The sequence below is a fragment of the Lampetra fluviatilis genome, chromosome 45 (genome assembly GCF_964198595.1).
Source record: "Lampetra fluviatilis chromosome 45, kcLamFluv1.1, whole genome shotgun sequence".
Taxonomy (NCBI): domain Eukaryota; kingdom Metazoa; phylum Chordata; class Hyperoartia; order Petromyzontiformes; family Petromyzontidae; genus Lampetra; species Lampetra fluviatilis.
This window is the reverse complement of record NC_136319.1, coordinates 6688629-6714468: the sequence shown is the minus strand read 5'-3', so window position 1 is coordinate 6714468 and position 25840 is coordinate 6688629. Positions and strand designations below refer to the sequence as shown.

The 25840-nt window shown below is 47.2% G+C and overlaps 1 protein-coding gene across 1 annotated transcript; it reads left to right on the top strand.

Annotated features, from left to right (window-relative positions):
- Window positions 1-23675, top strand: LOC144947495 (E3 ubiquitin-protein ligase TRIM11-like). Its single transcript, XM_078876720.1, has 6 exons — window positions 1-650; window positions 4440-4535; window positions 9809-10042; window positions 10925-10947; window positions 11695-11795; window positions 23097-23675. Exons 1-6 carry the CDS (start codon window positions 75-77, stop codon window positions 23645-23647), a joined length of 1581 nt encoding a protein of 526 aa, XP_078732846.1. The 5' UTR covers window positions 1-74; the 3' UTR covers window positions 23648-23675.
- The last annotated feature ends 2165 nt before the right edge of the window (window positions 23676-25840 follow it).

The following is a 25840-nucleotide window of genomic DNA, read 5'->3' as shown; positions in this document are numbered from 1 at the left end:
TGTGAGCAGCTGCTGCTGTGATAGCTCCTCCGTGAGCCGCGGCGAGCGACTGAGTCCGAGTGAAGCCATGGGCCATGGCGAGCGCGTCTCCCAGTGATTGTGTCGACAGTGAGCTGAGCTGCCCCATCTGCCTGCGCACGTTTGACTGCCCCTACACGCTGAGCTGCGGACACTCGTTCTGCCTCCGGTGTCTGGACGGTGCCTGGGAGAGAGCGAGCAGCTTCAGCTGCCCGCAGTGCCGAGCGGCCTTCCCTGAGCGACCCCAGCTGAAGAGGAATGTGGCGCTCGCCAACCTGGTGGAACAGCTCAGAGTTGCAGAGAAGATGGCCTCCTCTGTTCTGTGTGACGTCTGTAATGACAGGAAGACTCCCGCAGTGAAGACCTGCCTGAAATGTGAGATGTCCTACTGTGTGATACACGTAAAGCCTCACGTGGAGAATCTCGGGTTGAAGGGCCACGACCTTGTGGCTCCCATTGTGAATCTGGAGGAACGAAGATGCAAGCAGCATGGGGACCCTTACAGGTTCTTCTGCAAGCAGGAAGTTGCAGACACTGCACACGAGAGGCTCGTGTGCAGGGACTGCACCATCGCAGGAGACCACATAGGACATCGGGTCATCACACTCAAGGTTGAACACGAGACACGGAAGGTGAGGCCCTCATGGAGTGAGAGCCACTCGGGTGCAGACAAACGATACCACAACAAGAGCCGATTAAAGCTGTCACTGGGCATAATAACATGGGATGTAAAGCATCAGTGTTACTGGGGATAATGTAAAAATCTCATGAAACAAATATCACCGTGGGTTGATTCTCTCTCCATGGTCCTTTGCCTTTTTCAATGGTTTTATTTAACTTCACTTGTGTTTGTCGTGGTCAAATCTTGTGATCACAAGTTAGTCTACTTCCTGTTGTCCAATAAATTCAAAATTTTTCACACGTACTCAGATCCGGAGACAATGCATGCCTGTATGAAAATCGGCACCAATTAATGAAATAATTGGCTCCGTTTAAGCCATTACAATTTTTGTTTGGACGGCTTATTATTTATATATTTATGTAAGATTAAAAAACGCCGCGGTCTCTAAACTGTCGAATCGCCTTGCACAAAAAGCAGGCGCCGCGTGTCTCAGGCGCACCTGCTCTGTGTGAACGGGTTATGGCCACCATCACGCCACACAAAAAAAAGTAGTACTGTACTTTGAAGATTCCTCTATGAAATAACCAATTATTTCAAGTAAGCGTTGATGTGGGAGCAGGCGTCGCATCATTGACGTACTTATCGACGGTGAGTTAAACAAAGTTGTGAAAAAAAAACTCCTTACATTTTTCTTTTTTAAACAACGTTTGTATTTAAAAGTGCACTAAAAAGTAAAAAAGGTGATTACACTTAATTCCTCTATTTGTATGTCCTGGTCAAATATTGTAATCAAAATGTTGTCCAGTTCCCGTTCTGAAATCGATCCCAAATTTTGCACACATATTCAATTCCAGAGACTATGCATTCCTCAATAAAAATCGGCATCAATTAATAAATTATTTGCCTCGTTTAAAGCAATTAATATTTTGTATGCAAGCCTTATTTGACGAGTGCTTTGCGAACAGGTTTTGTGAAAAATATATATTAATACCAACGTACGAGTCCAGAGTTGCTTGTATGTCGTGGTCAAATCTCATAAAAATGTCGTCCAGTTCCCATTGTCCAATCGATCCTAAATTTTGCACACACACTCAGATCCAAACACAATGCATGCCTGAATAAAATTCTCCATCAATTAATGAATTACTTGGTTCGTTTAAAGCTATACATTTTTGTATGAAAGCCTTTTCAACGAGTCGAGGATCCGTTGCATATTGGCAAACAGCGCTTAATGGATTGTTTGGACAAATACGTTCAATAGGACCACCGACATACTTCGGGACATTCAGTTGCAATGATTTGAATTGGCTTGATATGCGCAAGGCACTCGTAATAGCTGATGAAAGACCTGCCACACAACGATTGATTGAACAGTATCCTGTCATAGTCACTCGACACTTCATGATTCGATTAAACGCACTTATGAGATTCTTGACAAATAATCATGAAGTGTTTGGACAGTTTGCCATAAAGCTCTGCGAATCTATCCAACGAATAATCAAGTGAATGCTCATAATGAAGCAGTGCTTCAATACTTCAGAGCTCTTAACACCTATGTACACAATAACAGCACAAGATCAATTACTGGATGCCACGAGAAATATTGAAAATATCCAAATGACCACAATAATTCCACAGGACATAAATAAGACTGGAGGCTTGCCACGTGTATGTATAATATTTATAGGAGACAAAGTCATGTTAAGATCCAACATTGATGCTCTAAAGGACTTGTAACTGGTGCAATTGGATATATCACAAAAATAACTTGGCCTATTCCTAGTCGTGCACAATTGCACAAGTTGAAATAGACTTTGGCAAGGACGGCACACACGACATTAAGCCCAAATCAGTTCAGTTCCCTGCTAATCGTGGCTATGGTACAGCTGAACGAAGAATGCTGCCACTAATTCTATCATGGACATCGACAGTGCACAAAATGCAAGGATGTACAGTGCATCATGCAGTCGTGTACTTGGGATCAAAGCTCTTCGAAGCAGGTCAGGCATATGTGGCCTTAAGTCGTGTTTGCTCGCCGGATGGACTTTAAATTTAAGATTTGGACAACTGAAAACTGACCGGAAACACTTCATGCAATAATGAAGCGTTAGCAGAAATTAATAGAATGAAATTGTCTCTGTGTTTCAACCGAGAAGATGGATTCTGGCTTAGCAATCATTGGAAAGATGTGATAAACCATTTCGGGTCTTAATTGATTGTGTTCACGCTTACAGTGGCTTTCAGACCGCATTCAATTCTTCCTCTCTCTCCCCCTCCTCCTTTCCGAGCATAGATGGACTCGTCCGTCTGAACAACCGCTAGTTGCTGTCCGTGGTGCTACCGTTAGGAAAAAAACGCCACTTTTGTTCAAAATTTATTGCTGTGGTTTTCACACTTGATGATTGCTTGTGTTGCAATCGAAAAGTTGTGAGAATTTTATTGTTTTATTTTTATTATTTTATTATTTCCCTTCTATGTGACTTTACCGAAAGAACCAAGAATATGAATCCCTGCAGTCACGAAAGCTTTAAATCGAAATTTCTAATAATATAGCGCGGATATCTCTATCTACTATCAACAATGTCATGATGCTACATAGTTGCTTGAGATGGCTTTATGTGTTAGTAGTACGTTTGGAATCATATAACCAATTCCATGCTAAAATTCTAGTATTTAGGTTGTGAAGAGTTGGAAACAAGTATAATATGAACTAGCTTCTAGCATTCCTTTGTCAACTGAAGTCTCACAATATGAAGGGAGTGGTATCTGCTTTGACAATAACAAGGTGAGCTGTAAGGTCCGAGGCAATGTAGAATATGCATGATATGGAATATCACGTATCAATAATAAAAAGGCTAGTATGAAATTATAATAGAAAGTTCACCATTCATCTGCAAATCTTGACGAGCAATTTTTACTTATCAAAAGTTAGAACTTAACAACATAAGTAATTGAAGCAATTGAAACACACATGTCCACTTGATTATCATAGGGAAATAAAAAAATGCATAAATAATAGATACAATATTTACAATTTCAAACACTTGACAAATATCTTCGAAATATATTTTTTACAAATCTACTATGCTTTTATTATATTAGGGGATACCCAAAGATATATTTTATTATCTATATCCAGATATTAAATGTACATGTCATTTATGCACTTCTCTTCCCTTCCACTAATATACTGTCACCAAGAACAGAAGTTGCCATTGGAAGGTGAGAAAAAAACAATGGGTTTTGGTATGCTTTTAATCACTTTTCAGTCAACTACACTTGAAAAAACAGTTCAACACGGATACGAGCAGAAAGAGCTAGTAATACAGATTTAGTTATTATACTCAAAACACTTGCAAGTGTTCTACACTTCATGGCAAACTTAAATGACATTTTGCCTTCTACTACTAATGATTGACTATAATTTTGGCATACATTGTATCACACAAATAAACTTTGATCAAAATCCTAAATTTTAAAGCAGCTCATTATGCATAAAAAATATTCAAGGAGTGCCCCACGGTTTTATGTTTTAGTTACAAATGTCCAAAAATATTCCGATCAGCTGGTGATGGCTGAAAGAAAATAATTTGTTACTTTTTAGTGCACTTTAAAATAAAACCGTTGTCTTAAAAAAAAATTAAGGAGTTTATCTTATTTTCAGTCAGTCTGGGCTGACTGCCTGACCGCTTCTGGTGGGCATAATAGAGCGATCACTGTGGAGGGCTCCATGCCGAGTGAGGCTGAGAGGGGGCCGCTCAGGGATAGGAGTCTCCTCTGGTGCCTTCGTCTTTTGCAGAGTGGAGTCGTTGAGGAGACCCGAGCGGTGGAGGAGAAGAGGAGGGAGGCGGAGGCATTCGTGGGACGGATGAAGGCCACTCGCAAGGACGTGCAGGTGCCACGCATGGGCTCTGTGACCCTGTGACCTCCACCCTGCGTGGAGTCTGTGACTCCCTGTGAGGACAACTCCATAGATTCAAGTTAACTTTGCTAGTCTTGAGTCAATGTGTAGTAACTATGCAGGATATCTAATTAGTATGGCTATAGTTGCTTGAAATGCAACTAAAAATGCTAATTTATATAAAAACATTCATATATTGTGTGACTGCAAAGCATTTCACAGGATAACTCGAATGACTTGCAATGGGTGAGATAAAAAACTAAACTTTTTATTTTACCAGCTAAGGCCCACTGAGCTATTAGCTCTTTTTCAGAAGCGACCTGGCTACAAATGATAGCTCAATGAAGCGGTTTATCATCCATCATGTGAAAATGTATAGCAGCCAAATACTCTAAATGCATGTTGATTCTAAATGTGGAGGAAAACCGGAAGACCTGGAGGGGATCAAGAGACATGCAAACTCCAAAAATACAGGCATCAGGGTTTGGATCGGGATCGAACCCACGACCTCCTGTTTACCAGGCAAGGTAGTTAACATCTTGCCACTATAGCGCCCTATAAAATAAAACGATATGGAGCAACACTTGTATTAAATAAAAAAAACAAGGAATTAACGAAACAAATAAAGATTTGGATAAAAATATGAAATCAGCAGTTAAATTTGACAAACACCAGATGCGACCTGAAGAGATATGCCTGATCAACTTGTTGGATGAAATTGTGCAAGTCGCAGATTAGAGAAAGCGTCACCAACCTTTTTGCAGCTTCTTCACTCGTCAAGATGGGCTCTGATTCTGCCACAATGTGACCAGTCTGTTCAAGCTTATCAGAATCGCCTGTAACCAGAATGAGTGGCGACTCTTCATTAACAGCTCATCCAGGAGCCTCAAAGCCGTGCTGCTCCAAGTACCCATCTCTTCCCCTGGCTCACTCGGTGCACATCAAAGCGGATTACAACAGCATCAAGACCTTGCTGGACGCCTTGAAGTATGATGAGTAGGGCTGGGAGGTCATCGGAGACTTCAAAATGGTGGCATTCCTGATGCGTCTCCAAGGCGGTTTTACCAAGTTTCCCTGCTATCTTTGCCTTTGGGACAGCAAGGACACCAAGGCGCACTACCACAGGCGGGACTGGCCACAGTGGACCGAGTTCTCTGTGGGGAGGAACAACGTCAAGTGGGAGCCACTGGTGGACCCTTCAGAAGGTGCTGATGCCACCACTGCACATCAAATTGGGCCTTATGAAACAATTTGTCAGAGCTGTTGATAAGGAGTCGGCAGCCTTCAAGTACCTTCAAGACTTCTTCCCTAAGCTGTCTGAGACAAAGGTCAAAGCCGGTGACTTCGTCAGACCACAGATAAAGAAGATCCCGGAGTGCAATGAATTCCCCAAGAAGCTCACTAGTAAGGATAATGCAGCTTGGAACAAATTAATCGCAGTGGTTCGGGGCTTCCTGGACAATCACAAGGCTGAAAACTTTGTTGAGCTGGTTGAGACTCTGGTAAAAAAACTACAGCACCATGGGCTGTAGGATGTCCCTCAAAGTCCATATCCTTGATGCTCATCTTGATAAATTCAAGGAGAACATGGGAGCGTACTCGGAGGAGCAAGGCGAGTGCTTTCACCATGATATACTGGACTTTGAACGCCGCTACCATGGACAGTATAATGAGAACGTGATGGGAGACTACATTTGGGGGCTGATTCGTGAAAGCGATTTACAGTATAATCGTAAATCTCGAAAAACTTCTCACTTCTAAATCTTTAGTAGTATTTTTTGTATTACTTTAGTATAAATACATGTTAATTTTTATTCATATGTTGTTGTTGTTGTTTTCTTACTTTGTGAACAAAAAGACACAAATTCACCCGTTTTCTCATTGAAAATAGGTAATTTTCTAAATATCACTGTCCTGGTCACAAAAGCATAGTTTATGGGGAATAATAGCCATTTTCTATACTTTTTAGGCATAAGTAATTACTAAATAATACTTACTACCCAGGAACAAAAATTGTGTTACATAGTGTTATAAAAGCCCATCGTTCCGTTTGTCTGTCCATTTGTTTGTCAACAAAATTATAAGAGCCTTACAGAAGGCCTAAATAAAAATATAGTTGATCTAAAAGGTTTCAAAAAATTGTCCACCCCCCCTCCAAAAATAAGTTTACCCCCCCGCCACACAATTTTTATTTGTAGGCATATATACCTACACACCCTACATAAATAGTCAGTAGTATCTAGTGACTCTGCAGTGGTATCTATTGACTCTATTGTAGTATCTGATTCTATAGCAGTATCTAACTATAGAAGTATATTTTGACTCTCTACAGTAGTATCTACTGACTCCATAGTAGTATCTACTGACTCTATAGTGATATCTGACTCTATAGTATTGTCTACTGACTATAGAGGTATCTACTGACTTTATTGTAGTATCTGACTCTATAGTAGTGTCTACTGAATCTATAATAATATCTACTGACTATACAGTGGTAACTACAGACTCTATAGTAATAACTGTACACATGGAGGGAGGGGAGGTGCAAAGAGCCGAAAAGCCCTCTGCAGGAACTAAAACAGTGTTTTCTTAGCCCGTCCTGCAGCAGTAATTGTGTGCTCTCTAGCTGGTCTCCATGCACGCTGTTCAGGATTTTCCTCAGCCAACTGGGACCACTGACCCGGTCCCAGTGCCCGATCGTTACTCCCCTTTATCAGCTCCCCCCGTCCGTCGCACGCCCAACCCACGGAAGGTGATGGATTGCATGTGTGTCGTATGGGGGCCGAGAGTATGAGGTGCCGCGACTTGCCTGAGCCTGTCGCGGGGTCGAGGGTGGTCGCCGGTCCTGAGCCCGAGGTCCTGCGTTGCCGCGACGGGGAGCCCGGCAGTCGGAGGAGACCTGGCCCTGCAGGCCACAGTTGTAACAGACCACCGATGAGCTGTCCGAGGGCGGGGTCCCCCGTTCGGGGCGGCGCATGTCCTCGCGTGGTCGACTGCTGCTTGATCGCCAGCCACCCGTCGAGGCAGACGCAAAGGCCCGCGCAGGATGCTGGTCCTCCTCTGAGTCGCCAGTGTCGATGGCACCGGCACAGGCGGCGATGGTTGCATCCCGCTGCAGCAGGAGGTGCACGTGAATACTTCGCGCAGCTCGCAGGGAGGAGAAGTCGTCATCGTCAGGCGCTGGGAGGATGACACGGAGCTCACGAGCTAGGCACAGCAGCTTCTGCAGGACGAGGGAGTCGATGCCTTCCTGGTCCATGCGCGGGTATTCGGCCCGCGCCAGGGCCAGCAGCGCGCTGCGGTAGGCCAGGGCGAGCTCCGCGGTGGTATGGGTCCGAATGTCCAAATGGTGACGGGTGTCGGACGGTGGACCATAAATGGCCTGTGTGTGACAAAAGGCACCTTGTAAAGTGGAGCATTCCCGCAGCGGCAGCGTGATGAATGACGCCAAGGCGTCAGTGTCCAGCAAGGCCGGGAGGGCACGGAGCGCCTCTGCCTCCGACCACCCGGTCATCTCCCTGTGGGAGTCGAACCGACGCTGGACCGCAGCCCAGTCGCCACTGGCAGCTGAAAATACTTGTAGCGGCAGCAAGCGTTGCTGTACGGGCTGCAGCTGGCCGGCTAAGAGCTCCGCGGCCCCCGCTGCTGATGATGTCGCAGCAAGATGGAGGCCACGGGCAGCGGTCGCACTGGTGATGACGAGGCGGCCACAGATTGGTCGCCGCCCAACCCAGATGTGACGTCAGGTCCGGCTTTTATACACCTCTCCGGTGTGTCATCCTCTGTTTACGCCCCCTTGAGTTCCAGGAGGGTGGGGGTCCCGGGGGATCCTGGAACACCCCGTAGCCCCCTCCCTCCCGGGCTGTGGATCGTAACAGCTTTTCCCGCCAGTTCGCGGTACCCCCCTGATGGGCATTGTCCGCCATTGCGGATTAGTGCAGCCCATCCACAGCGCTACACACGCGCGTACACGATCCGACGCTACATATGGAGTGCCTGGCTCTGCACGTCTAAGCACCTCCCCCTGATCTATGTACTCTCTAACCGTAAGCTGATCTCTCTCACACTCATTAACTCTCTCCCAGAAAACAATAAAACACAATTATTAATGTCCACTGTCAATTTGTACACAACGTTCGTCACAACAGTGAATGCAGGAACCACTATGAAGCAAAAACAATGTATAAGTCATGCAGATTTAAAACCTGTTTTATTGCATTTAAGTTCGTATGAATGTATCATGTATTCGTGATTGAGTATCGGTGTCGTACATGTTAATGGTAAGGATAATTACCTAATTGCGTCTACATTTTACGTCTTCAACTCTATTGCTATACGCTTGTTATTTTTGTTGTCACCTGCATAGATTTCCAATGTAACGCAAATGCTGCTTTGAAAGAGGGCACCAAGTCACCTGATGGTATTAATAATTGACACAAAATAACCATGTTATGGAGAATATTAATACAACCGGATAAGCAGACATTACATCTTCATATATCTGTCTCTACGTAAAAATGATGCATGTAAGAAACTTAAAAAATCCCATCAGCCCCACTAACTGAGAGTACATGCATTAAGAAGTATTGATTCAGTACTGGAAACTAGAGAGGTTCATGCATCATATAATTTTGCATCTGATTAGGATCCATATGAAAATATGGTCATTGCATATCATTTTTGGCAGGTCAGCAGCATTGATTCATGCGAGCCTGACTCTGCTAATGAGACACTCCATGTCAAAACAGGTCCAGAGTTTGCTTCTACTGAAGCAATTCTGCTAAAATTATGCATTACCAAATAGCCATGGGGCTGACAGATTGTGCACAACATACTTGTATTGTTTAGGTGGAAAGACAGATCTATGAAGTAGGCGACTTGTGTGCTTATCGATTATATTAATAGTTTGCAGATAATGATCAAAACACCTGGATGAAGGCTTCCCAACATCGTGTTAATCATTGAGGCTAGTGTGGCCATACTTAGTTGCGCTGGTCAACTCCCTCCTCATTATGGTTGACAACTTCCCAGGTTTGACTTGCACAGCTTGGGAGTTGGCTTCGGTGTTCGGGTGGTAGGAATTGATTTGTAACAGAATGTGGCCGTATTGGGTTGCTCTTCATTACGCCATACTGCACGGTTTAGATAAACCTGGGCCGACTATTAAATATGCCTTGGTTTAGTTTGTGGACCTACCTCCACTATCCCACCTGGTAATAGGGCTCTGAAAAAGTAAATTGATAGAATTCATCACACACCCTTTGCAGAATTCCATGGCCCAGACCAAGGTTCGCATCGCAGGTGAGTTCACCCGCATGAGGGCGACGCTGAATGAGGACGAGAGGGCAGCTCTGGACCGTGTGGACGTGAAGGGGCGCGAGCTGCTGTCCCGGATCGAGGAGAACATCACTCATTACGAGCGCGAGATCAACGAGCTCCAGGCAGCAGCCACGCGCCTGCGCGCTCTGCAGGAGGAGAGGGACTCGCTCACGTTTCTGCAGGTAGAGCGCTTGTGGAGCCTGGGCGAGTGTCCCAGTTTGACAGAGCCCTCAGCAGTAGAGAAACTCCTGGCTAAAGGGTTAATGTATATGAACACATCTATGTGAGTTCAACAATGGTTGCCGAGCACAGGCCCCAAGACTTGGAACAAACAGTGACTGGCTACTGACAGCTTCGATAGTAGAGCAAATAAAAACGAACACACGGTTATAGGAACCTGGGAATAGAGACCAAGCAAGTATATTTCATGGACGTTTAGTGTGAGTAAATAAGAGAAATGTGGTGTCCTACAATACGGTGGTTAACCCTTTCCAATTCTCAGACATCTGCAAGTTGCAGCGTGGCTCCCATTCACCGTTGAATATTGGAACACGCTAGAATTTAGCGTAATATTTATTCAGAGAGGCATAGCGCATTGGTTTTTAAAACATTGTAGCCACCGCAGAGAACAGTAGCGACACGACCTCACTCTGCAATAGTGGGAGCCAAACTGTGCCAAATGCCCTCCTGCATAGCATTGTCGGAGCCTTGGTGCTGATAAAATGATATTATTTTAGGTCTAATGACAAACGAACACGTATCATTACACTTACAATACACGTACTGATAACAAAGGAAGTGACTAATCTACAAAGAGAGTCTGTGTGCATCTTCATCCCATAAACACATTTTGATTTTCATCAAATTGTTTCTTTTCCAAGATCTCTTTCACTACCCTCGCCATTTCCTTATTTTGGTCATCATCCCATGAATGCTCTTGCTCTGGTTCCTATTTTCATCGTGTTGTACATTAATACAATAATACACTCTGATCACTCCTGTCCATCTATGGTTAAATTTATCTTATATTATTGATCAATCTCTGTCCATTTTTTCTTTCACAGGGTCATATGAAGAAGACAGAGAGGTACCTTAGTTCACGAACACAGGCTGAGGCTGGGTTTGCTCACCATATGAATGCGTTAGTAGGAGAGGGATTTGAAGAATTCAGTAAAGAATCGGCGAGTGTTGCTGTGTCTATCTCCATGTCTGTCTCTCTCTCTCGAGGTCTTTGTGTGTCTCCTGTGTCCATGTCTTTGTTCCACCTCCTTTGTTGGTCTCTACTACTATTGGTTTCTGCTACTGTATATCTAACTTGTACCCTATGGTGGCACAGTCCGTTGTGTAGGATCTTTACTTTAAAATGTTTTTAGCACCTAAAGTCAAGGGGGTATTATTGCAGAGTTTAGCAACACAGTGGCTGAGCACAAGGGTTTCCGTGTCTTTTCTCTGTCTCCCCGTGTCTGTGAAAAATTATATTGTATGCTTCAATGCATCCATCTTCCTCTGTCCATAGTTGAGCAATATTTCTTAAGGACCCTGTACTCGTTCTCTGCAACATTGACGCTTTTGTTTCATTGTTGCTGTGCTCACGCACCACGGATCTCCTTCATAAGATAGCCGGGCAACTGGCTAAGCGGGACAACCTTGGTACAAATCAAAATAAGCTTAATATTGAACATTACCCTGCCCACCTCCTGCAGGATTCTACCCTAAAGTGATTTTATTCTACTCATCTACCCTGTGCTGTATCAGTGCTGTGTCTGCACTGTTTGTTGTCTACGTGTTGACACGTGATAGTGTCAAGTCCTCTCTCCCTCCCCCGTGTGCTTAGGACTGAGCACCCCTCACCACCTGCTCTTCCGAGTGACTTGACTGTGGGTGACGTGAGCTGGCTGAGTGGAGTCATTGAGAAGCTCAAGCTGTCTGCACCACGTGAGTTCACATTTACACGGCCAAGACACGTATGTATGTTCAACTTATTTTCCACCGTACATAGCCAACCGTGCTAATCAGAGGTCATAAACGGACATATAGAAGGAGACAACAACAATCGCCATTCACCACTAAGTGGCGGGTACGTCACCACGGCGCTAGTGCCAGGCTATGTGCACGTTAAGGCCACGTGAAGTGTCGAACGACCGCTGGCTGACAGGAGGTCACGGGACAAACCCAGGTGCCATGGGTCAACTGACTGAAATGACTGGCCGATGCACCCCTAGTCACAAGGAGACAGACCAAAGGATAGACACACACATACAAATAAATCCAGGAAGATTTAAATTAAATATATTTGTTTTTGTAGTGACAGATGATATCATATTCATCATCATCATTTCCCCAATGAGTTAATCAAACCTGTCTCAGTGCAAGGGGGAGGACTGTGCTTTTGAAACAGCCAAGTCCAAATAGCAGGTCCCTGGGTTCAATCTCCAATTCTAACTCCTATCTAGGATAGCCAATATCCTCAAGTGCAATGAGTCTAGCCTTAGCTTAGTCTCCAATTACTGAGCAACAAACCCAACATTCACCACTCATGACACTCAATTCACTCTCAAACAGGGGTGAGGGCATCGATATCAGTGGCGGAGGTAGAGTGTAGCTCAATAACGTAGAAAGCTCAGCTTCTGTCGCACGGGAGTAATGCCATCAACATTTTCATAATCATCCATGATCTCTCCACTGCTGGATGAATGCCTCCACAAGTGATGATGTAGTTACTCCTTATCTCATTTTACATTTCTAGAGTGCCCTAGCTTAATGCTCTCACATCGTCACTCCATCTCTCTGGCAAACCCTCACCATGGGCTGCTGCTCCCTCATTAGTGTCGACCACCAGACCTCGTCCCTTCTGGCGATGTGTCCCGCCTGAGCGCTCCTCACTATCGTCACCATGGGCACATAGTCCGTAGTAGGTGTCCAATGCAAATTTCGTAATTTGTATCCATTTTCCTCTGTCTTGTGCCACATTTTTCTGGCACCTATCTCTTTTTTCATTCTGTGTTAGATCTTGCTTTATGAGTCTGTATGAATCGCTATTGGTCTCTACGAGTCTCAAAGAGTATCTACGAGTCTCAATGAGTATCAACAGCTCTGCATATATTTCTGGATCTGTGAGTCTCTATGGATCACTAAGTCTTTGGGTCTCTACGAGTCAATCATCACTATCTATTGGCAGATAGCCCGAAGTAGGTATCCACTGCATATTCCGTAATCTGTTTCCACTTTCCTCTCTACTTTGTAGTGCCAATATGCTCAAGCAGTGACCACATCTTTCTGGCACCAATCTCTTGTGATGTCGGCATCAAGCCATTCTATAGCGCCCCTACTTTTTTTAACTTACCAAATGCTTTTATGATGCTGCCGCCGCATCGGCAACGGTGGACAATCACAAATAACAAAACAAGTCAACACATTATTCAGAGCACACGTATATTTATACACGTGAAGTGAAAAAGGGCCATTGCCCGAAACGTCCACTATTATATTTTTTATTTTAAGGCAGTCTTCTTAGTAGCTTATATTATGTTATATGATTTGCATGTGTTCCCTTATGCACGGGCTCCTCTTTCTGTCTTGTCAGTTTAATTACAAGTGTGTACTTCTCCATCCTTATCTGTGCACTTTTAAGCTTTTGTTAAATGTAATTTGTATGTATGTTGAACTTATGTTGCAACATACTGAGCCAACTGTGCTTATCGGAACATTTGTCAGAATGTGTCAGTGTTCATGCATCTGAGCAATTTATCACAATAGGTGCCACTGCACTGATTGAAAACTTTCCCTAATTAGACACACGCTCTGCTGCTTTTCATTGTCAAGTTCAAATGTCCAATAGCACCCCCACCTGCTCTCCCCCACACTCGCTCATATATAGTCAAGTTTGGCTGTTATATCACCCGTTATTACACGAGAAATGGATAAGGCATGAGGAGAGACTCTCAGTAAAATCGTGAAAATTCTGATTCATTTAACATTGATGAATAAGGAATGGGCGATGTGTCCATTCCATTGTAACAGATGAGTCCATTCGTAGCTTATCTGAGGCACAATTAGCATGCATAGTGTTCAGTAATCAACCTGAGTCTCATGACCACACTTCATGAGGATTATTGCGATTTGAGGTTGTTAGATCCAGACTGATGCACCTTTGATAATTCTTAGGGTTCAGCGTTCATACGCGAAGCTCACAGAGCCAGACTCAGATAAAACTGATTTTTAATAGACTGTATATGCATGACAGTAAATTACCACTGCCCATGTACACTACTGTATTGCTAAGACGTTAATAAATTAACCTTAAACGAGTTTAATTAACTATTAAATGAGCTCTATGAACACTACACGCGTATATTATTGAGTGACGTGCTGTTGCTATTTTGCGTGTATATGTTTAACACACAGATGCTATAGTTGTATTTCGATTTAAAGCTTTCGTGACTGCAGGGATTCATCTTCTTGGTTCTTTCGGTAAAGTCACGTAGAAGGGAAATAATAAAATAAAAATAATAAAACATAATAAAATTAAAATGCTCACGACGTTTCGACCACAACACAAGCAGCCGTCCTCAGGTGAAGAAACAGAGCTGTCGGAAAGACAGCGTCCCAATGAACACCGCCAAGCTTGGCAGCGTATATTTAAGCTGGGTCGGGGGGAGGAGAGCGCCTTGACAAAGGAGTTTACATATCAACACCGGAATTAAGCATATTGATGGAAAATGCAGATATGGGATTAGTCACTCCTTGTGGAATGTGTAGGTGGTGGGGAGTCTCAAAGTCATATTATGCTAGTGTATTATGTAGGATTAGCAGTGATAAAGGGAGGAAGTAGGATTACCAGTAATAAAGGGAGGGAAATTTTAATCAAGGACTGAATACTGAGGTACCCCCCGTGGTGAGACACTGCTTAAGCAATACATACTTCAGCTGGAATGGAACTTTCTACAAACAAACTGAGGGCACCCCAATGGGCTCCCCCCTATCTCCGGTTGTAACCAACGTTTTCATGGAGAAATTTGAGACTGACGCCATCCAGACTGCCACTCTACGCGCGACCTTATGGAAGAGGTACGTGGATGACACTTTTGTCATCTGGCCACATGGCCGGCTTGTTCTAAGTCTAAACCAATTCCTCGACCACATCAATTCCATACACCCAGCCATCAGATTCACCATGGAAGTCGAAAAAGATGGCAAGCTACCCTTTTTGGATGTCCTAATTAAAAGCAGACCTGATGGTTCAATGAGCCACTCTGTCTACAGGAAATCTACCCATATGGATGCTTACCTAAAACCGGATTCCCACCACTGTGCAAATCACTACGCAGGCAAAACGTTAATTACAATAAAATATGTAACATTATACCTATACATTAATATATAGCGCACACACAAATGAGTGTACATCACTCTTACATGGGCTCTATTAACAGCACACGTGTGCAGTGCCGGAATAAACTAGTGCAGGGCCTGTAGCATATGTTATTAAGGGGCCCTACATATAAAAAAAAAAACACGCATTTTTAACTTGCACAGTAAAGTCATTGCATTTTTCATTTGCTATACTACCAGATAATACGACAAATCGATAACCTTAAACACCCAGTCGTTCATAAAGTTGAAGGCAGTATAGTACTATAGCAATAGAGCAATTGCAGAATCACTGAAGCGGAATTGACAGCTTGAAAGCATTTAGGCCCTCGAAAGTGCACGGGCCCGTAGCATTTGTAGCTACTTTTGCTACTAGGATAATATGACACTGCACACACACGAGTGTACATCACTCTTACATGGGCTCTATTAACACCACACGTGTGTGTACGATCAAGTGAGGAAGCTGTTGCTATCCTGCTTGTGAGAGTGTTTTACACACATGCACGCGATTATGCCGAAGATTATTAGGATTTAATTATTAGTACTTGAGGCTGAGAGATCCAGACTCAGACACGTTTAAAATTCTTAGGGTTCAGTGTTACAGCCTGAAGCTTTCAGAATCGAATGAAACTTTAGTGTTTATTCGACAACCAGACCAAGGCATAATCTAAATTACTACACGGGCAACAACAAGTTAATTACAAAAGAACACGAATCAATACATACCGATACGTTGATATAGACAGAGATCCAGCGTGTAGCCTTAACAGACTGTTGGGGCAACTGCTGTAAGCGAGCTCCTATGAATGCCGGCACGGCACACGAGGGGTGGGTGGCCAGCACCACGCCCGACCGCCTGTGTCTCCCCAGTGGCGATGTTTACACACAGCAGTCATCACTACACTATCACACACACGAGTGTACATCACTACACTATCACACACACGAGTGTACATCACTACACAATCACACACACACGAGTGTACATCACTACACTATCACACACACACACGAGTGTACATCACTACACTATCACACACACACACAAGTGTACAACACTACACTATCACACACACACACACACACGAGTGTACATCACTACACTATCACACACACACACACGAGTGTACATCACTACACTATCACACACACACGAGTGTACATCACTACACTATCACACACACACACGAGTGTACATCACTACACTATCACACACACACACGAGTGTACATCACTACACTATCACACACACGAGTGTACATCACTACATTATCACACACGAGTGTACATCACTACACTATCACACACACGAGTGTACATCACTACACTATCACACACACACACACACACGAGTGTACATCACTACACTATCACACACACACAAGTGTACATCACAACACTATCACACACACACGAGTGTACATCACTACACTATCACACACACACACGAGTGTACATCACTACACTATCACACACACGCACACACCAGTGTACATCACTACACTATCACACACACACACGTGTGTACATCACTACATTATCCCACACACACGAGTGTACATCACTACACTATCACACACACACAAGTGTACATCACTACACTATCACACACACACGAGTGTACATCTCTACACTATCACACACACACACACGAGTGTACATCACTACACTATCACACACACACACGAGTGTACATCACAACACTATCACACACACACGAGTGTACATCACTACACTATCACACACACACGAGTGTACATCACTACACTATCTCACACACAAACGAGTGTACATCACTACACTAACACACACAGTGTACATCATTACACTATCACACACAGTGTACATCACTACACTATCACACACACGAGTGTACATCACTACACTATCACACACACACACACACGAGTGTACATCACTACACTATCACACACACACACGAGTGTACATGACTACACCATCACACACACACGAGTGTACATCACTACACTATCACACACACACGAATGTACATCACTACACTATCACACACAAAGTGTACATCACTACACTATCACACACACACACAGTGTACATCACTACACTATCACACACACACACGAGTGTACATCACTACACTATCACACACACACGAGTGTACATCACTACACTATCACACACACACACGAGTGTACATCACTACACTCTCACACACACACTCACGAGTGTACATCACTACACTATCACACACACACGCACGTGTGCATCACTACACTATCACACACACACACGAGTGTACATCAATACACTATCACACACACACGAGTGTACATCGCTACACTATCACACACACACACGAGTTTACATCACTACACTATCACACACACACACGAGTGTACATCACTACACTATCACACACACACACGAGTGTACATCACTACACTATCACACACACACACGAGTGTACATCACTACACTATCACACACACACGAGTGTACATCACTACACTATCACACACACACACATGAGTGTACATCACTACACTATCACACACACACATGAGTGTACATCACTACACTATCACACACACACACGAGTGTACATCACTACACTATCACACACACACACACGAGTGTACATCACTACACTATCACACACACACGAGTGTACATCACTACACTATCACACACGAGTGTACATCACTACACTATCACACATATACGAGTGTCCATCACTACACTATCACACACACACACGAGTGTACATCACTACACTATCACACACACACACACACGAGTGTACATCACTACACTATCACACACACACGAGTGTACATCTCTACACTATCACACACACACACACGAGTGTACATCACTACACTATCACACACGAGTGTACATCACTACACTATCACACATATACGATTGTACATCACTACACTATCACACACACACACGAGTGTACATCACTACACTATCACACACACACACACACGAGTGTACATCACTACACTATCACACACACACGAGTGTACATCACTACACTATCACACACACAGTGTACATCACTACACTATCACACACACACACACACGAGTGTACATCACTACACTATCACACACACACGAGTGTACATCACTACACTAACACACACACATGAGTGTACATCACTACACTATCACACACACACACGAGTGTACATCACTACACTATCACACACACACATGAGTGTACATTACTACACTATCACACACACACACACGAGTGTCCATCACTACACTATCACACACACACACGAGTGTACATCACTACACTATCACACACACACACGAGTGTCCATCACTACACTATCACACACACACACACACGAGTGTCCATCACAACACTATCACACACACACGAGTGTACATCACAACACTATCACACACACACAAACGAGTGTACATCACTACAACAACCGCCACCGCCATTCGCCACTAAGTGGCGGTGACGTTACCACGACGCTTGTGCCAGGCCAAGTGCACCTTGAGGCCACGTGAAGTGTCGAACGCCTGCTGGCAGGAGGTCACGGGGCAGACCCAGGTGCCACGGGTCGACTGACCGAGATGACCGAGATGACTGGCTGATGCACCATCTGTGCCCCCTACTGTACCAACTTGCTGTGCTTTAGCCACCCGGCGCTCCGCTCGTTGTTGTGAGCGTCGCTCCTCCGCCCTCCGTTGTTGTTGGAGGGCGACTGCCTCCAACTGCCCAGTAGCGTCCTTCACGAGCCTCCTGCACTGAGGCCGATCTTGACACCGCTGGTACCAGTCATCGGCAAGTCCACTCAGCTCCACGTCCTCCTTTACCACATCACTCCATCTCTTCTCTAGCCCGTGCCGCGCCCATTTAGCCCCCTCGATCCGGCCGAACAAAAGCTGTTTAGGCATGCGGTGGCTGGGCATGCGGGCTACATGACCCAGCCAACGCAGCCTTGCCTGCCGGAGGAGCTCACTGATGGGACTTTGCCCAGATCTTTCAAGGACTTGTGAGCTCCTCACACAATCCAGCCTGGTTAAACCCAGGATGGATCGTAGGCAGGCCAGCCTAAATGTTTCCAACCGGCGAAGATGCTCCATTAGGGGGGTCCACGTTTTGCAAGCGTAGAGAAGGGAGGAAATGACCGTAGCCGAGAAGACCTGAAGCTTCGTGCGGAGCGACAGACCAGGTAGCTTCCACACAGCGTTACGCAACCGATGAAAAGATATTGCCGCCCGACTGATTCGGAGTGAGACCTCTGCTGATAAACTGGAGCCGGTCATAAGCACACTGCCCAGATATGGGAAACTCTCCACTCTCTCCACAACTGCCCCATCACCGATTGGGAGTTGTGGGGGTGGAGTGTCCGATGGTACAAAATACCCAGGCAGGTGCTTAGTTTTGGTGGGGCTGATGGTAAGGCCCCACCTCTTAGTGGCACGGTCTAGTCTCAGCAGCAGCGTCTCCAACTCCTCTTCTGAATGAGCAGCTATTACCAAATCATCGGCATACATAACGTGGTTGACCAATAGGGAGCCATCCCTTGATCGCACCCGGGCGTCGATCAGCCTCCCATTATATCTGTACCAAATGGAAATTCCCCCGGTACAGCTATTGAAGGCTTCACGAACTACGCAGTCGAAATATATGTTACATAATGTGGGAGCCAGAGGACATCCCTGTCGCACCCCAAGGTGTACAGGGAAAGGCTCCGACTCCCGGCCACGTAGTTTTACCCGGGCCCGTTCACCATCATGAAGGTCCTTAATGATCGTGAGCAGAGGGTCAGGGACTCCGAAAGCACGAAGAACAACCCAGAGCCCAGTCCTACTGATGGTATCATAGGCCTTGACCAGGTCAATAAAGCAGAGATGTAGGTCTTTTTGGAATTCCCTACACCTCTGCTGTAGCAGACGGACAGAAAATATGGCATTTGTGCAGGACCGCCCTTTCCTGAAACCGCATTGGGGCTCCGCAAGCCTCTTCTCAGCGTGCCTAGCAAGGCGATGTTGAATAATCCTTGCCAGGACCTTACCCGGCACACTGAGGAGTGAGATGCCCCTGTAGTTGTCACAGTCGGTACGGTCCCCCTTCTTAAAGAGGGGGACCACCAGGGCATCCTTCCAGTCCTGCGGAACCCATCCAGTGGTCCAGACTGTTGTTATGATGTCATATAGGGCAGTCTGTGCACAAACGCCACCCTCCCTCAGCATTTCGCTTGGGAGATCATCTCTGCCCGGTGCCTTTCCTGGTCTCAGACTCCGGATCGCCCTCAGTACTTCCTCAACAGCTGGCACCTCAGCCAGCCACTCACAGGGGGTGACCTCTTCCAATATTTGAGGCACCGCAGCCTCAGCAGGGATATCCCCACTTTGTGCCATGATGTTTTCCTGGCTGAGAGATTTTCCCTCCCCCAGGACCTCACAGAAATGCTCAGCAAATCTGCAAACCTGTTCCTGGGGGTCGGAGATTGGATCACCGTTTTTTCCTCTAATGATGGTAATAGGTGTGGCGCTGCAGGTTACTTTTTTGATGGCGTTAAATAGTGATTTGTGATCGCGGGCCACTGAGGCAGACTCCATCTCCTCAGCAACCCGCGACCACCACCCATGCTTACAGCGCCTTACGGCTCTCAGAACCTCCGAGCGAAGGCTGCGGTAAACCTCCTCATTCTCTGACGTGGGATGCTGTATGCGATGAGAGTGGGCCTGTCGCTTTTTCTCAATTAACCTGAACACCTCCTCTGTCAGCCAGGGTTTCTGGGGAGGTCTGGACCGCGTACCCAAAGCAGCCATTGCAGCTGCATGAGTCACAGTCTTAAACCTCGCCCATTTACCCTCGACATCAGGTGGAGTGGGGGACGATGCCAACCATAGCTGCAAGCGATGATGAAATTCTCGCTTGCAACTTTCATCAGCTAACTGAGACAGTGTGCATCACTACACTATCACACACACACATGAGTGTACTTCACTACACTATCACACACACACGAGTGTACATCACTACACTATCACACACACACAAGTGTACATCACTACACTATCACACACACATGAGTGTACATCACTACACTATCACACACACATGAGTGTACATCACTACACTGTCACACACACACACGAGTGTACATCACTGCACTATCACACACACGAGTGTATATCACTACACTATCACACACACACGAGTGTACATCACTACACTATCACACACACATGAGTGTACATCACTACACTGTCACACACACACACGAGTGTACATCACTGCACTATCACACACACGAGTGTATATCACTACACTATCACACACACGAGTGTACATCACTACCCTATCACACACGAGTGTACATCACTACACTATCACACGAGTGAGCAGCTGGTGCGGTGTGTAAACGTCACCACAGGGGAGACAAAGGCGGCCGGGCGTTGGCCAACCCCAGCCACCTCGTGTGCCGTGTCGGCCTTCACAGCCACTCACCAAAAGCACTTGCTGCTACTTTTGTGAAAGGTTATACGGGAGATCGTTGTGTTTGTTGTACACACACGGACGCTACGGCGTGTTGATATCCACGCTGCTGATGCTGCTGCTGCGATCCACTGCACCACCTCCTGGCACCTCGCAAAGCCCCGCAGGGGCTGGGCCTGGGCAGGGCTCGCACGGGCAGCCACCACCACCACTCTGCCTAGCAGGTGCTACAGGCTGCGGGGCCACGTGGTGGGGCAGTTACCACCCTGCCTAGCAGGTGCTACAGGCTGCGGGGCCACGTGGCGGGGCAGCCACCACCCTGCCTAGCAGGTGCTACAGGCTGTGGGGCCACGTGGCGGGGCAGCCACCACCCTGCCTAGCAGGTGCTACAGGCTGCGGGGCCACGTGGTGGGGCAGTCAACACCCTGCCTAGCAGGTGCTACAGGCTGCGGGGCTACATGGCGGGGCAGCAGATGGCGGGGCAGCAGATGGCGGGGCAGCAGATGGCGGGGCAGCAGATGGCGGGGCAGCAGATGGCGGGGCAGCAGATGGCGGGGCAGCAGATGGCGGGGCAGCAGATGGCGGGGCAGCAGATGGCGGGGCAGCAGATGGCGGGGCAGCAGATGGCGGGGCAGCAGATGGCGGGGCAGCAGATGGCGGGGCAGCAGATGGCGGGGCAGCAGATGGCGGGGCAGCAGATGGCGGGGCAGCAGATGGCGGGGCAGCAGATGGCGGGGCAGCAGATGGCGGGGCAGCAGATGGCGGGGCAGCAGATGGCGGGGCAGCAGATGGCGGGGCAGCAGATGGCGGGGCAGCAGATGGCGGGGCAGCAGATGGCGGGGCAGCAGATGGCGGGGCAGCAGATGGCGGGGCAGCAGATGGCGGGGCAGCAGATGGCGGGGCAGCAGATGGCGGGGCAGCAGATGGCGGGGCAGCAGATGGCGGGGCAGCAGATGGCGGGGCAGCAGATGGCGGGGCAGCAGATGGCGGGGCAGCAGATGGCGGGGCAGCAGATGGCGGGGCAGCAGATGGCGGGGCAGCAGATGGCGGGGCAGCAGATGGCGGGGCAGCAGATGGCGGGGCAGACAAACGCACCGCTGTACTGTACTTCTGTGCTCTCGCCAGCTGCGCCGCCTGACTTCGCCAACGCGCGGTGACCGGCGTGGTGAAGTATGGTCAAATATCCCCCTCGACCCGCACGGTGTAGGGAGGCCCTCATCCAGCAGCGGATTGACAAAGTGCCCGTTACATATCATCACACCGAAAGCTACGCATTACAACGTTGCATAACAATGCTCATTATGAATTGCTCTACTGTAGTGTACGTGCGTGTTAGTGCACGAGTGCTATTGTTATAGTGGTGCTGTTGTTACACGGCTACTGTGATTATCGTTACTGCAGACGGACGCTCACCGACTGTGGACCCAAACTCGGCCTACAACAACCTCCAGATTTCCTCGGACCTCAGGACGGTGACGTGGACCGCTGTCTCCCAGGGTCGCCCCGATCACCCACACCGCTTTGATGGCTGTCTACAAGCCCTGTGCTCCGAGAGCTTCTCGTCGGGTCAGCACTACTGGGAGGTGGACGTGGGGGGTGCGGCGGGGAGCTGTGAGGTTGGAGTCGCGTACGGGACGATCGCACGGAAAGGGAGTGGTGACGAGTGCAGCCTGGGACTGAACGACTCATCCTGGGTTTTATATAAATATAACAACAGCTGCTACGTGCGTCATGGTGGTGTATCGACCTCGGTGCCGGTGAGGGATCCTCCCCGGAGAGTCGGGTGTCACCTGCACTGGGAGGCGGGGCTGCTGTCGTTTTACAGCGCCGACTCCATGGAGCTGCTGCACTCCGTCTACCACTCGTTTAGTCAACCGCTCTACCCCGCACTGAGTGTGTGGGGTGATGATGGTGACTCAGTGAGGATTCTGGATCTGAGTCGTGCGTCCTGAGAGCACGGAGTGTGAACAGCGCAGAGAAACGGGCACAACGCACAAAATCGCGCACACAAAGACACAGATCCCCCGTGTAGCCTTCACAGGCTGTTGGGGCAAGTGCTGCTAGCGAGCACCTTTGGGGCCGTCCATAAATGACGTCACGCACCTAGGGGGGAGGGTTACACATTTGTGACGGGGGGGTTGAGAAATGTGACGTCACGTCAAAATGCGCAACTTAAATAAATATAGACAACATGTTCTACTTAGTTAAATAGACTTTTTAATAAATGTTTTCTCCTACAACATCAGAGTGCAGCGCCACATTAAATATGCACTACAATGACAATAGTTTAAAGATATTTGAGGCATGTTTTATTTTCTTGGGGGGGGAGGGCATAGCTTTGTGACGTCATATTTGAAGGGGGGTCTGACTTTTTGTGACGCCGTGTGACGAAGGGGGGGGGATCAAAAATCGTGTGACGTCATTTATGGACGGCCCCTATGAAGGCCGGCACAGCACACTAGGTGGTGGGTGGCCAACACCACGCCCGGCCGCCTTTGTCTCCCCAGTGGTGATGTTTACACACCGTACCAAAAGCTCTTCAGGCTGAGTCGACCTAGGGGAGGACCATGCGCGGTTCACCAACACCAGTGACGATAATCGGTATCGGTCCAGGCTCTCCCCTAGGTCGACTCAGCCTCAAATGAGTACCTGCCGCGATGTGCAAACATCGCCACTGGGGAGACAAAGGCGGGTCGGGCGTGGTGCTGGTCACCGACCCTCTCGTGTGCTACAGTGCCGGACTTCATAGGTGCTACTAGCAAACAGCACTTGCCCCAACAGTCTGTTAAGACTACACAGATACACACACAGATAGACAAACACACACACATACAAACACACAGACACACAAACAGGTAGACACATGTACATACACACACAAATACACTCACAAACAGAAACATACACACACAGATACACACACATACAAAGAGAACTATCCCCCATATAGCCTTAACAGACTGTACGGGCAAGTGCTGTTAGTGAGCACCTATAAAGGCCGGCACTTCAACGAGGGTGCGGGTGGCCACCATCACGCCTGGCCGCCTTTGTTTCCTAAGTGGCGATATCTACACATTGTACCAGGTACTTATTTGAGGCTGAGACGACCTAGGGGAGGCCCATGACCGGTTTACCAACACCATTGATAACTATTATTTGAATCGGTCTTGGGTCTCCCCTAGGTCGACTCAGCCTAAAATGAGTACCTGGTGCGATGATAAAATATCGCCCCTGGGGATACAAAGGCGGGTCTCTCCCAGGCTGGCCTTCATAGGTGAAACTCACTAACAGCACTTAACTCAACAGTATTTTAAAGCTATACGGGGGATCTTTGTCTTCGAGTAAGTGGGTTGGTGTGTATGCCTTTGTTTGTCTTTGTTATTGTGTATGTGTCTTTGTTACTGTGTCTGTGCGTGCCTTTGTGTGTCTTTGTCTTTGTGTGTCTTTGTTATTGTGTTTGTGTCTTTGTTACTGTGTCTGTGCGTGTCTTTTTTATTGTGTTTGTGTCTTTGTTACTGTCTGTGCATGTCTTTGTGTGTTTTTGTTATCGTGGTTGTGTCTTTGTTACTGTGTCTGTGCGTGTCTTTGTGTGTCTTTGTTATTGTGTTTGTGTCTTTGTTACTGTGTCTGTGCGTGTATTTGTCTTTGTGTGTCTTTGTTATTGTGTTTGTGTCTTTGTTACTGTGTCTGTGCGTGTCTCCGTGTATTTCTGGGCGTGGTGCTGCCTACCCACTCCCTTTTGTGTCACAGTACCGGCCTTCATCGGTGCTACTCGCTACGAACAGCACTTGCCCCAACAGTCTGTTAAGGCTACACGGGGGATCTTTCTCTTTAGTGCATAGAGAGCCATGTGCGTAGTGTGGGGTGGAGCGGTGGTGCAGTGGTTAGCGCACTGGTGGGGGTGGGCGGGGGGAGCCAAGCTTCTCTCTGACGTCATCGTCCCTCGCGCCGCGTGGGGCTCAACGCCGAGAGGGCGGAGCTCCCTCGCGGGCGTGCTGGGAACACGCGTCACGTGACGCTACGGGGTGACGCGCGCCGTCCCCTCGTGGTCACTCGCTCGTTGGGCGATAAACCCGGGGTGGGAATGGGATGGCATCACTAGGGGGGGACTACCCGTGGTGTGTGTGCTGAGCGTCGCTGGGCTA

Bases quoted from the DNA above. Each gene is read 5' to 3' on its own strand.
- LOC144947495 (XM_078876720.1), top strand. From the start codon at position 75: ATGGCGAGCGCGTCTCCCAGTGATTGTGTCGACAGTGAGCTGAGCTGC. The intron at 651-4,439 runs GTGAGGCCCTCA...CGTCTTTTGCAG, and splicing joins TTGAACACGAGACACGGAAG to AGTGGAGTCGTTGAGGAGAC. The intron at 11,796-23,096 runs GTGAGTTCACAT...TCGTTACTGCAG, and splicing joins GCTCAAGCTGTCTGCACCAC to ACGGACGCTCACCGACTGTG.